This window comes from Apus apus, chromosome 2, assembly GCF_020740795.1.
Source record: "Apus apus isolate bApuApu2 chromosome 2, bApuApu2.pri.cur, whole genome shotgun sequence".
NCBI classification, from domain to species: Eukaryota; Metazoa; Chordata; class Aves; order Apodiformes; family Apodidae; genus Apus; species Apus apus.
The window spans coordinates 151,319,705-151,334,496 of NC_067283.1; the positions used below are offsets into that span (position 1 = coordinate 151,319,705).

General features: G+C 39.1%; 1 protein-coding gene across 1 annotated transcript in view; it reads right to left on the reverse strand.

Annotated features, from left to right (window-relative positions):
* FAM135B (family with sequence similarity 135 member B) overlaps positions 1 to 14,792 on the reverse strand; it is a 208,918-nt gene that overhangs the window by 77,171 nt on the left and 116,955 nt on the right. Inside the window, exon 4 of the mRNA XM_051611777.1 lies at positions 420 to 559. Coding sequence (XP_051467737.1) covers positions 420 to 559 — 140 coding nt within the window. The remainder of the gene's footprint in view (positions 1 to 419; positions 560 to 14,792) is intronic.

The following is a 14,792-nucleotide window of genomic DNA, read 5'->3' on the forward strand; positions in this document are numbered from 1 at the left end:
ACCAACCTCTCTACAATGACTTGTCAGGTAGTTGCAGAGACTGATGAGGTCTCCCCTCAGTCTTCTCTTTCTCAAACCAAACATTCCCAGCTCCTTCAAGGGTTCTTCATAAGATTGATTCTGTAGGCCCTTCACCGGCTTTGTTGCCCTCCTCTGCCCTTGCTCCAGCACCTTGAGATGTCTCTTGATTTAAGGTGCCCAAAACTGGACACAATACTCCAGGTCTGGCCTCACCAGTGCTGAGGACAGCAGGACAATCACCTCTCAAAATAAAATCATGCCTTTACCTACATCAGCTACATTGATGAGACCTTTGACAGCACATGGACCCCACGAGAACTCAAATGGATATATTTGTGCAATGGACACCTAAAGAAGGTAGAAGGATTCAAATCCCAGCCCTCCTGGTTTTTACTCACCCTTTCTCCATCCAGAAGCAGGTGCACTCTGAAGTTCATTGATTCATTGAGAATAATCTCTTCATTTCTGTACAAAATCTGAAATATTCTGCTGTAAACGTTGTTTTCATGAACACAGGCTGAGCAAAGGCTGGAATCACCTGCATAAAACACAGAGAGACTCCTGGTGTGATTTCTGCAGGGAAATTATTTTTTCTCCAATGTTTTCATTCCAGGATTATTTAGGCCAGTTGCATTAGTACTTGTAATTAAACACTTGTGTTCTCAATAATTAATGGTATTGGAAGAGATGGTTATTGTGGGTTGCAGGTTCCCGAAAGTGGCATTTAAAGGAAATAAATGTTAAATTGTAGGCAGGTTGAATTTCAAAATGAGAATAGCTGACCCTGTGACAGCACTTACCCTATTGATTTTATTTCTAAAGAAAGAAAAAGCATCAAATGACTTCTAGGGAGGTATAACTTCATGTTATATCTACAACTGGCATCTTTCAAAAAAGAAAGTTTTCTTGCAATCTCTGCTGCTCCCAGAAGTTACTTCTTGGAAAAGGGGACAATAGCCAATAGCAGATCTTGAATGTAGAGTCTGGAATTGCAGAGGCATCTTAAGTTAAAATATAGCAAAATTAAAATGTAGCCTTTATTTTTCAAGATGCCAAGAAGTCCTGAGTAACCCTTCAGGCCTTTGACCCATTTGAGACCTGCTACTTTGGCCCATACAATTGGAATTAATCTGAGAAACTCAAGAACCAAAACCTTAAGCTTCTCCACATTGAATTCATACAGTCAATAGCTTCATCCGTGTGCTGATGAATCACACCATCACAAATTAACTTCACATAAAGTACAGTAGGATTTGTACTTCCTAAATATTATGGTGCCTCCAGGGTATACATATTGTTTTAGTTACAATGGAGCCCGGGGAATTAAAGATATCATTCATCTGACAGGTGCTTTATATTGAAAGCAAATTTTTGCTTGAAGTCCACTACTTGTTGAGTAATTCTTCTTCCACTAACAGGAAAATAGTGTGACTTGCTTAGCTGTACAAACTCACACTGGAGGTAACAAGATTTACTACAGTGAATTCCTTCCAGAGGATCCTGCCATGACTGTGTGACTATTTAATGAACACCCGGGCACCAGAGTTAGGTACTTCTAAGTTGTGTCTTGGCTGTTAAGGATAATCCCTTCCTAATTCAACTTCCGTAGCCTCTGAGAACATTTTCTTGCAAAATTTACTCAGAGCTAGTTTTGTCCCTTTACAGCATTCAACGTGGTAGGAATGTGAGCTTTTGAAATGTAGTCCTTTAGCAAATGGTATTTTGAAACTTTCCTACAATCATAGAATCACAGAATGGTTTAGATTGGAAAGGACCATAAAGATCATCAGGTTCCAACCTCCCTGCTATGAGCAGGGACACCTCCCACCAGACCAGGCTGCACAAGCCTCATCCAACCTGGCCTTGAACACTTCCAGGGATGGGGCATCAACAGCCTCCCTGGACAACCTGTTCCAGTGCTTCCTACCCTCATGGTGAAGAATTTCTTCCTAATGTCCAACCTAAATCTCCCCTCTCAGTTTAAAACCATTACCCCTTGTCCTATCACTATCTCCTCTGGTGAAAAGCCCCTCCCCAGCTTTCCTGTATCCCTTCAGGCACTGGAAGTACACTCCTGTTAAGATGTGTTTTGGGTCTTTGTAGAGTTTATTTCAGTCCATGAGCTGTGGTAAGATAAAATTCCAGGTCACAAAGTCTCAGGGACTGCTGGTTTGTCATGAATGTCTAATCAGGACAAGTCTATTCTGCTGTGCTAAAGCTACTGCTTTGCTTTTCAGTGCAAGAATAATACACATTTTGCAATCAGAAGTTAGTGAGTCAAGACGGACAGAGGAATGAAGTTTCCCAAGGCAGTGTTTGGTTAAGGAGGGGAAAATAAACAAATAAGAGAAAGGATTATTATTATTATTATTATTATTATTATTATTATTATTATTATTATTATTATTATTATGTACTAAAGGCCTCAGTGTGTAAATGAATAGAGTTTTGTCATTATACTGATTAGTTTTTGTGGCGCTGGTCTGCTGGAACAAGAGTAATGCAGACAAAGTAGTGCCTTCTCAAAAAAACCCAAAAAAAATCATATGGTGCAGATGAAAGGATTTATTAATAATAATACCTGCTAGACCAATAAGGCTTGAGCTAATTAATTAGCAGGACCACAATGCAGTCATCCCGACTACGTTCAAATCATTTTCCTATTACTGACTTTTACCAGGCACACCCAGAGCAGCTTAAATGGTTCACCCTGCTGTTGTCTTCCCATTACATATCCTGCACAACAGGTATACAGAAGTACAGGCAGCCTAGATAAATACACATTTATTTCCTTGTGCTACAACAGTTAGGCTAGAATATTTCAGCCTGATTAGCTCTTCATAAGCATGCAGGCATATTCATTTTAATTTAAACCTCATCATATTAGAGACACTGCAAAAATCATATTAGGGGTATAATGCATTTTTATTCCTAGCTGGCAGACAAAGGAAGCTTTATGTTATTTGATTTGGATATTGATATACTGGTACTCTTCTAGGATGAAAAGTTTAATGTCATTTTCTTTCCAAACACACTCGTGCACTGACCACCCCTTGTGTGTAATTGCTTTAGCATCTAGTTTTGCAAGGTGGCACAAAGAGTCATTCCTCTTGTTTGAAAGGTCGAAGTCAAAGACATGCTACGATGCTTAGAGTTGTCTTATATCAGTGTGAGTGACTAAAATACTACAGGGCCAAAAATTTATCAGTTTTAAGCAGGGAGCTCTTCTCCCTTTGCAGAGATCTAGCAGAGAACTACAGCAGGTGGGTGTGCGGTCATCTACACACACCACATCCCTCCCTATTTCAGTGTCCACTGCCTGCTTCTTTCTCACTTAATGCATGATGTAAGGCTGTGGCAAGAGTCTTCTCAGAGGAGCACTTGGCAGCGTGAAGATGTCTTAGCAATGCTAAGAGCAATGCAGGCATCCTGCCTCCTGCAGCACAAGGGAACAGTGTTCCAGCACACTTACTTTAAGGTACAGACAGGGATCAGGCTGCATGACTGCACTCAAGCTTCTTTCACTAACAGGAAGTGGTACCTGCACCAAACATACTCCTCCTTAGTCTACTCCATGAAAACACCATCATCCTGGTAACTTTTACAAGCTTCCTTATGAACCTGGGATACCTTCTGACACTCATGTCTCTCTAAATCCACAGACTTGTCTGCTCACAGACAGTGATGGCTGGCTTTTGCCACAGCTGACATGATTCAGAGAAGGTTGCTGGCAGGAGACATAGCAGATGTATTCCCATGTCCACACAAGCCACTCTGTCCTTTGGCACAAAATGCAGGATGGTGTGAGAGAGGTTTGAAACTCTAAGCTTTCCCAAACCTACTTCTAGCATAACCTCAGTTACACAGACAGCTCTGAGTGTTGCCTGCACTGCTCAGCACTCACAGGCAGTACAAAGAAGACTGACACAGTGCGTGGAAAATGCTTGGAGCTCTCATTCCCTGGTGGGAGCTGGAGCTGAGATTGTATTGACCTGTATTTAGCTCTTTATTCCACAGTTTCAAAGGCTTGAGCTTTGGTGAACTCAACAAGGAAAAGCTGAGTTTGTGGTAAGGAACTTTTCCTCAGTAAAGTTCCTAACTAGGAGATTTATTTATGACACTTGTGGTGTCCCTTAAGCCAGAAGGAATAATATTTTCCTGCCTCCTTTTCCTAAGTGGTTATTCCACTTACTGCTTATCTTCTTTGGATTGAATAGTTCTTCAAATTTCTGGAAAGTGAAAGAGCTCTCAGGGCTGTAAGAACCATAGCAAAGAACCAGTATTCATTTTAGACAATGAAAAAAGCCTGTTGATCCACTTCTCTCTTTCTGTTCTTTCACAGGAAATACACTGCCTTTTGACAGCCACCTTTAGCAATCCCTTTACAGACTAGTGAGTAATGACATTTTTAAAAAAGGAAGGGAATAAAGGCTCTTTGCAACTGTGTAGGCTTTCAAACATCTGGCATAGGCTACCTGTACAGACCAGTCAGTATGTTACATCCTGTTTTCCCACTGTCTCTATGCCCATTTCACCAAGTTCTCCCAAATACACTCTTGTCTACCTCATCTTCCCATCTGGAAGTTTCTATAGATGAAGATTTCTGAAAGTTACATCCTACATAAATTGTTCATCCCTTTAAAGATTCAGAGAGAGGTTTTGCTATCTAGATTTTTGAAGGCTCCTGAAAACATATGTCCAGAATCTCTTACAAGGAAGGAACTGATGGATAGGTGGCCTGTAAGTAAATTTGTTACTCATCTTCATCTTAATGTATTAAGAATGGAAACTATTTTTCTGATGACCATTCCCAGTAAGAAGACACTGGGGTGGTAGTGATGAGTGTCTGTGGCAGATGTGAAAAAGCCCCTGAAGAATGAAATATAATATAAAAGAAAAATAAAGAATAGAATGGAACAGAACAGAATAGAATAATTTTGCATAATGCCTCAGAGTATAGAGAGAGTTGGAACAGGAAAGTGGAAATTAATAAACAGTGGCTAAGAAAATCTGGTATAACATCTTCAAGAAAAGGCATTGAAACCTGAAGGAAGTCACCAGAAGCCATAGTTCCCTACAGAAACATTCCATTTGCTCAAACTCACTTAACCATAGGTCTGCAATTCGTAATGAGTTCAACTTTGGTTGACCAATCTACTACTGTATTTTTGCTCTGAAGGGGTGTGATATGCCAGAATAGCTTCTACTAGAAGAACCACAACTGAAAGTATTGCCTGGCCAGACTGGCAGCATCCCTAGCTGATGCACAGAGCTGACAGGGACCTAAGCCTTCCTGATTTTCAAATTTGTGTTTTTTCCTCAGGCAGCACCTCACACCACTTCTCTTCATGTGAGGAGAGGAAGACATTTCTAGGGAAAAGCAAGCAAAGAGGTGGATAATATTCTGCAGGTCAGAACTGCTTCCTTGAACTTTCTAAGATCCTAATACAGACACCAGATAGCTTAGCACTCCTCCCAAACTCCACTGGCCAGTTATCCCAATTGTCCTCTCCAGATTTCTCACTTATTTTTTTAATTTTTCAACTCTGAGCTTCTATAGCATCTTTCCTCTTCTTCACCATTGCTATATTATCTCCCTTATACCCTTTACATCTAATTTCTTTTATTTGAACCATCCTTTACTCATTTTTTTTAACCTCTATAAAAATGATTTGAGAAGTTTCATCATTGTTCTACGTCAATAACATTTCCATGGAGTAAAACAAACAATGGTCTCACCTTGACAGAATCAAGTGACAGTGACACACACATATCTCAACCTCTGATTTCTGTCAAGGAGAGACTTTGAAATGACAAAGTCTTGGTGTAGCTGAGACTTGATGATGAATGATTTCCCCAGAGCCACCTAAATCATACGAACCCTTGCTGTTTGCAAAGTAATAGGATTGGCTGGTTTTTATGCCCTCTGCAATCTTTTTGCCATGTAAGTGATTAGCACACTCCAATCTTGACAGCTGGATTCTTTCCATAATTAAATTTTCAATTGTGCGTCCTCCTGATGTCTATAACTGCCAAAGAAAAGTGGAATGAATGTTCACCAGCAAACCTTTTCAAAGATAGTAAGCATCCCAGTCTGAGATCCATGTTTACCCCACAGTATTGGTATAATCTGACCTTTGAGAAATGCTGGAGTTCTGTTTGCATTAACTTTTTCAGGGCTTTAAAACAGCCCTTAATTGCACAGCCCCTACATCAGAACTCTTGCATGAAATAACATTCCTAGGATAGGAGGACACTTTCAAAGTCATGAATGAAAAGCAGTATGTTTTAGAGAGTTTCTGAAGAAAAGAAACAGTTAAAATTAAGAAGTTTTCTGTTGTACTACAGAGACCATGCGGAGTATGATCACCATTACATCACTGAATTACTTTGTAGTTCTGCTTCCAACAGCTGCCAGAACCATGAAGAACACCTTGGAACTGAGTCCTTGGTTTATTTCAAAATTGACTACCTTGTTAAGAATAACTTTAAATCATGTTAGATTTCCCTACACAACAAAGAACATTAAATCTAAATGAATCAGAAAATGACCCTGATTGGAAAAGACCTTAAAGATCATTGAACCCAACCGTTAACCAAAACCTGTGTTCTCCAGAAGAAAAAAACATTAAAACCTCGTCCACAGGAAATTTTTTCCTACAAAACTTTTATTTTAAATTTATAAGACTTGAGCACAGCTTTGCTGAGAATTATGGGGGGAAAGCATCATATTCACATACCTCCATTACCTCTGCTTTTAGTATGCTCCAACTTCTGGTTTTGACAAACCAAGAGCAGAGACAGGGTTTATCCTGACCCTGTCCTCTATTCAGTGCCCAGAGAAGTAAGATTAATTACTACTTTTTCAAAATAAGGAAGGAGGAAATGTGACAATTCAGTCCTGCCACTCTACTGCTGGACAGATTGTATTGCTTCCTGTTCCCCACACAAAGCAGAGAACAAATGAAATAATACATTTTTAATTCTAATATAAAATTACAACTCAGCCTTTTAGAAAGATGACTTCAGGTTTCCATCCTGCTTTCTCTAGACTTGTCTATTTATGGTTTATTTGGTATGGTGCAAGGGGGTCTAAAATGAATAGGGAGTAATTATACAGTCAGGAAAAAAATCCATATATAAACCAGACCTTACTTCAGATTTAGTCTCTTTAATGCCTTTATGAGATTTAGAGACCACAATTTTGGGTGGGAAAGCATTTGGCACTGTCCTACAAGACACCCTGGTCTCTAAATTGGAAAGATATGGATTTGATGGATGGACCACTCAGTGGATAAGGAGTTGGCTGGATGGTCACACTCAAAGAGAAGTAATCAATGGCTTGATGTCCAGATGGAGACCAGTGATGAATGGCATTTTTCACGGGTCAGTACTGGGACCAGAGCTGTTTAACATCTTCATCAGCAACATGGACAGTGGGTTTGAGTGCACCCTCAGCAAGTTTGCCAACACCACCAAGCTGTGTGGTGTGGTCAACACACTTGAGGGAAAGGAGGACATCTAGAGGGACCTCTACAGGCTTAAGAGGTAATCTCATGAAGTTCAGCAGGGCCAAGTGCAAGGTCCTGCATCTGGGCCGGGGCAATTTCAAGCACAAGTACAGAATGGATTTAAAACAGTCCTGAGGAAAAGGAGTTGGGGTGATGATGAGAAGCTAACATGAGCCAGCAATGTGCGCTTACAGCCCAGAAAGCCAACAGTGTCCTGGGCTGCATCAAAAGAAGTGTGGCCAGCAGGTCAAGGGAGGGGGGATTCTCCCCATCTACTCTCCTCTTGTGAGACCTCACCTGGAGTGCTGTGCCCAGCTCTGGAGCCCCCAAAACAGGAAGAACCTGGAGCTCTGGGAGTGAGTCCAGAGGAGGGCCATGAAGATGACTGGAGGGCTGGAGCACCTCTCCTATGAAGACAGGCTGAGAGAGTTGGGGCTGTTCAGCCTGGAGAAGAAAAGGCTTCAGGGAGACCTTTGAACACCTTCCAGTAGCTGAAGGGGCTACAGGAAAGCTGGGGATGGACTTTTTGCAAGGGCTTGTAGTGAGAGAACAAGGGATAATGATTGTAAACTGAAAGATTTACATCAGAGATTAGGAAGAAATTCTTTAATGTGGGGGTGGTGAGACACTGGAACAGGTTGCCCAGGAAGGCTGTGGAAACCCCATCCCTCAAAGTGTTCAAGGGCAGACTAGATGAGGCTCTGAGCAACCTTGTCTAGTGGGAGGTGTCCCGGCCCATGCAGAGGGGTTGGAAAGAGATTATCTTTGAGTTCCCTTCCAACCTAAACCATTCTATGACTTTATGATTTTATGACTAAAGCACTAAAAACAAGATAATTACTCAATTGTCAGCAACTTCGTGTGTATCTTTTGCTATCTGAGAAAATAATTATTAGCTACTGTTCAGATAAATGGAAAAAAAGGGTTCTGCTGTTTTGCTTTAATGAAAAAGATGCTTTTCAATAACACAGAGTAATCAAGATGCTGCAGTTGATAAATAGAACTTTACTGTAAATATTTCTTCATGAATTACTCTGCACACTTAAACATTTGTATTTCAGATTCATTCAGTGCCACAGAAAGCACGCCAAGGTCTCTGTACTTGGGTTCCCACACAAAGTCTCAGAGACATATGATATCTTTAAAGGTAGATGGATTGATTCATTCTCCCAGGTCACTCAGCCACAGTCAGATGAAGGACACTGCAACACACTCACTGGAGAAAGAGCTGTGAACATTCTGAAACCTTCCTACCCACAAACCTTCTGTTACCTACCCACACAGACATGTTGTGTCAGCAGTTCATGTGATCTTCCCTAATCTGCTTCAATGGAGTCAACTGTTGGTAAATCACAGCACAAGACACTTTAAATTGAACTAAATATCATAACCCAAATCTATCTAGTGGCTGACTACCTCCCTCACCTATCCAGACATACACTTTAGGCTGCCCTGTCTCTTCATCTTCAGCATCTGAAATTCCCTCTAACCTCAAAAGAAGAGTTGGATCTTGTTCAGAGTCCCTACAAAATAGGTATGGATTTTCTAATTTCTAGGTTTCCTTGTAACCTAATTTATTCTACTGTTGCCAAAATTCTTAAACACTCGCAGGCCATACTAATTTTGTTGTTTTTTTAAAGAAAATGAAGACATGTGGGCACTCATTGAATGAACAATGTGCCATCTTGCTAGAACCTAAGCATTACACTGCAAAATATAACCAAAGCAGACCAGAAAATCTTGTGCAAATAGCTCTGTTTATCTAACTCGCTTTTATTCCTTTACCATCTGCTGGAGCCATATGTCTTCTTAAATAAGAGCTAATTATAGGTCTCAACTGCAACTAATCAAATAGTGGTAACTGTTGCAAACTTCAGCGGGAAATTTCATTTCTTCTTTGGAAAAATTCTCCTGAAATCAGACACTGAGATGGTTGCCTTTCTCTGGTTTTCTGGACTTGGCTACACAGTAGCTACAGTAGACACACGTGTCTGTGTTAACATATGGGAGAAAACAATAAAAAGCTGGCAAAATAATAAGAGCCAAAGTACAGTTCCCACCAAGTACATCAGAAAGGGTGACTGGGACAGAAAGTGACTGTCTAATAAATATCCACTGACAGGTACCATAACAAAGTTCTTTGTGATTTGAGTTTTCCTTCACTGCCCCTGAGCTGTTGTACTGAGTTAAAGCAAAAAGAAACAACCCTGTCACAAAATTATCTGGCTTTTAGTGCTGGAGAATTAGAGCAAGAAAGGATCCAATACTAAAATTAAAGCTTGGAAGAGACCTTCCAGCTGATTTAGAAAACAATAAATCTCCTAATGAGCTCAAAAAAAAAAAAAAAAGATTCCACTTTCATGTCCAAAGGGCATTTGTTTAAATGTCCATTTGTATACATGTCAATTTACATCATTCAGGCAAATGTTTTATAACTGCCTCCAGTGTCAATATCACTCTGCATTGCTGTGTACTGTGAAAGGATTGAGGGATAAAAATTAATCCAGTCCTAAATATGGCAACTGAAGTGTTTAAGTGCCTTGAAAAAACCCCAAATACTGAATAGCTCTTTCAGCATCACAAGACAGTGGTAATTTCAGACTGTCATGATGACCTTCCAGGCAGTTTAGAATGATATGGAAAAAATTAGGATTAAATAAAAAAAGGGGGGTGGGAACAAGATAAAGAAAAGAAAAGAAAAGAAAAGAAAAGAAAAGAAAAGAAAAGAAAAGAAAAGAAAAGAAAAGAAAAGAAAAGAAAAGAAAAGAAAAGAAAAGAAAAGAAAAGAAAAGAAAAGAAAAGAAAAGAAAAGAAAAGAAAAGAAAAGAAAAGAAAAAAAGAAAAGAAAAGAAAAGAAAAGAAAAGAAAAGAAAAGAAAAGAAAAGAAAAGAAAAGAAAAGAAAAGAAAAGAAAAGAAAAGAAAAGAAAAGAAAATGTAAATACTATGTTTTCAGTTAATTCATTCCAGCCATCAGGCAGGTAATTGTTTCCCATTACAACTGCCACAACCTCTTTGTATAAATGAGCAGTGCACACAGAAGAAGAACACTTCCAGGATTTCACTTCAGCTGGTCTTTTCCTCTGGCTATCAATTTTTTCTGCTTATAAAAGAAGCTAAATGAATAAAAACTTAACGTAAATACTAACCCACAGGCACACAAAGATAACTTGCAGTTCCATTTGCTGACAAAAAAAAAAGTTTATATTCAAAATAAAACCAGTATCATTATAAAGTAGCTTCCAAGTAAGCAAACTATAGTGCTAATCTGTAATAGGAACTGTTTCCATATAAACCATAAGCTTAACTGAAACCTAAAATGTTCCTTTGTTTGTTTTGTATCTGTTAAACATTTCTTTGAGCATATTTATTTATTCCTTGAGACACTGTAAAACTTCCCATCTAGCTGAGAGGTGAGGTTACTCCCTTCCTAGGTCATCCAGCTCTTGTCTGATTAGTGATTTAATTGCTGAACTGCCTATATAGCTGATTACAAAATAGCAACAGAGTTATTTTTTCTTATTGATTTGCTTCTCCAATTGGATTCCATCAACCTCTGCCACTGCATTGGTAATTTTTATTTATTTATTTATTTATTTTAATTATGCACATTATCTCAATTGAAATCCCAAATTTTCATCTGGATCACACATGCACATAAATCAGCAAGAGACCAATCACACTTTGTCAATGCATCTCAGGCACAAGCCATTTGGCTTTCTGTCTGGGATTTCATTTAACTGCATTAATGTTCTCTCAGTGATGTGCCAAGAGTATCATCAGCTATTCTCTTTCTTTGGGCTCCTTCCTGTAAGGCCACTTGTCCTTCTGTCTGAGTTAATGGTCACTCAAGAAAAGGATTCTGAACAGTCTGTCTTTTTTTTTTTTTGGCATAAACTTTGCATACACATCATGGTCCTGCAGTATGCTCTTAAATGGACTATCTAATCTAATCTAATCCTACCTACTATCATCAATAAAACCTATCTAGGACTCTGACACTGAAATGGGCCAAATCCTGTCTAATATATTCAAGTGACATGACTTTGGAAATCCATAATCTCTTCTGCCACATTTGAATGCAGAGAGAGAACACATAAATTCATTGCTTCTCTGGATTTTTGTGGTAGGAAAGGCTGAGAGAAGAACAAATATTGGAGATACCAACTAGCAATTATTGGATCAGAATAATCAGAAAAGTACCTATAAAGTAGGTTAAGAAGACTCAAAACTAGTAGAAACAAAGTCCTTTGTCTTTTCAGTACTTTTACAAATGCTGGAAATCAAGGAAATTTTGTTTTCCATTACCCAGGGGAGAGTGATTTATGTTAAGATTGTTCTACAGATATAAAAAGGAGAAAAAAATTACAGTGCATCCTGCATACAGCTTTTCCACATGTCCATGTCCTTGAGATGAGATAGCTGTCCTTGAAAATGAGAGCTAAGGGAAATCATATAAGAACCTGTGGAAGTGACTCATGGGGAAAAGAGTAAGGGTTAGCTTGTTCTTATTTAAAATTAATAGAGGGAATTTAAAGACTTGATGGGAACTCTTCACGCAGGCAAAAAGCAAGGAAAACTGCAGGGAAATTGGAAAGAATCCAAAATAGGCTTGGCAGAAATGGTAGAAAACCTTCATAAATTATGAGAACTTAAAAATAAGAAGGAGGATTGAAGATTATAGGCTTTCTCAGGACCAAATCATCACTATATAGCAAACACCTGACTGCATGAGCTGTTCAGAATTCCCTGGGGTAAGATCTGGAATACTGTGTTGACTATCCAGTTGCTTCCTTAGTGTTCCACAAGCAGATTAATTTCTTGAGTGATCCATGTGCAGCCTATGAGTTCACTTTACTTTTTACATCCCTATTGAGATATCTGGATATTATTATGCATCCTTGTCCACTGTTATCGAATTCAACAGTATTTGGTGTCGGCGAGATTCAGAGGCTCATTGTCTTGAAAAAAGTTCTCTTTGATGATGCTTAAGTTTGTGGTATTTCAGCATCCAGGGTACTCATGGTTCCCTTTCTGTCTGAGAGGCTGAATTAAGAGGTCAGACTTAAAATTCATGTTTTTACAGGCGAGGTGCAGATAGCAATACGTGTGTTGAAGGAGTGTAGCAGCTGGAGACATTCAGAACTGCAGCATTTATCCACACAGCATGACAACCATTTCCATGCAGCAGTTAATATTTAACTGTTACAAACTTTCTGGACTGACATTTTAGAAACTACAACTGATATTTAATAGTTTTCTACCATGACTTTTTCTGTGCTACTACTCTTATTTTTGTTTCTGCACTGAAACCAGGTACTTTCCCCTTCCACTCCCCATCTCATGTCTATTTTATATTTTAAATCCCACTGCTATCTGGTCAGCTAGCCTTCAGTAAGCAAACACAGCAGAGGCTTAACATGTCAACCAGAAATAGTAGATGCAATTTTTGGCAGATAGCTCTTCAGGAATTTCCATCACATTACCAATTTGTGAGCCAACCTAGTAACAATGCTCAGCTTTGGAATAGTCTTATCTTTAGAAGGTGACAGTGGGAGTTACTGTTAAACATCTTAACAAAATAACCTTGAAATAGAAGACACACACAGTCAGACAGGTGTTTAACCAGTGTTTTCTGTGTTTTGTGAACAGTTTTGTGCTCCTCTCTTTTTTACTACTAAAAATACAATGTTGAGAAGGACAAAATAAAACCATGACACAAAAGCTAATCTTGTTCCAATGACTTGGAAACAGAAAAAAACTCCTGCTCCAGCTTTATCAGACACTTGATCTGTGGTACTAAGTAAATTACATGTGACTGGATTAAGATACTGTCTCCATATTCCTAAAGGTGGATCATTAGTACACAACTTGTCATCCAATAACCTTCTATATCCAAATCTGGGTGAAAGCAAAGTATCCTTGTTCTCAGAAGCAGCCAGCAGACCTTTCTGGAGCCAGAGATGGTTGTTAGAAGCTCAGGACTTTTGGAAAAGTTTTCAAATCAGTAAACTAGCACCAAAATAAAACAATTATGCTCTGTTTTCTTTTGAGAAAGAAAATAATTTTCTATGGTTTTTTCTTAGTTTCTCCTGCATTCCTGCAGAGGATAAAGGCAAGATGGCTCTTTGCAGGATTGAATCCTGTGAAAACTGTGGCTAAGCTAGACAGAATTAGGGCTGAGCTGTTGACTGAATTTTAATTTCTACAACCCAATGAATAATTTAGAGGACACTAACATCAACACATGGTAAATGTTTCTTTAATATCTTCTTGTCATTTTCTTAATTTCTGCATTTCTCTGTCTGAAATTACTCAAATCCAAACAGTTCTACCTATTAATTTCAATATGGACTTCAATGTATTTTTTGAGAAAATACTCAGGAAAAGAAGTGCACCAGTTTCAAGCAAAATTTCCTCTATAAAGCTGGGTCAGCACCTCTGAAGAGAGCTCATGTTGGAACAGCAGCATTCTTCAGTGCAGCTGTGCTTTTCCTGCTCGAGAACATTGTTGAATCATTTACAACTGGGTCATTTCTGGGAACTCTCAAAAGATATGAAAAGGAGATAATTTTCAACTCAAACTTGAAGTCTTTAAAGAGTAATCCCTCCTGGAGTGCTTCTGTTTCTTTCTGCTACAAGCTAAGATATTTCATAAGGTTAGACTCTTCCAAGCTCAGGGTGGCTTTTCCGTTCATGCTGTCCCCTTTCAGCAGTGGTGGTATCCTAAGGTGTACCTTGTATTCAGATAGTCACAAAACTTGCAACAGCAAGGAGTCTCTGATCATCTGGTGAAAAAGAGGAGACACTTGGATTAAATAATCCATTCACATTCCTTACTCATCCTTCAGTTTTTCACTTGTTTAGCTCCACCTTCTGATCTTTTAAATCAAGGATATTGATGCTGAGTTTCCCTTGGCCTATGTTGAACTACATTTGCTGGGATGGGAGAGATGTCAAAATCAGGTGCCTTCAATGTAAGGTTTGTGCTAGAGAATAAACTTTTCAGTGGACTATGAAGTTTTCAAGGCCAAGCTGGATGGGCCTTTGAGAAACCTGATCTAGTGGGAGGTGTCTGTGCCCATGGCAGGGGAGCTGGAACTAAAATATCTTTAAGGTCCCTTCCAACCCAGACCATTCTGTGGTAGGATTCTATGATAAATATGTGAGACCTATGACTAATCCCCACAGAGGCATTGCTTCTTTTTGATTTCTTTTAGGGAAATGGGATGAAATTTGACAATGTCTCAGCTTGTACAAAA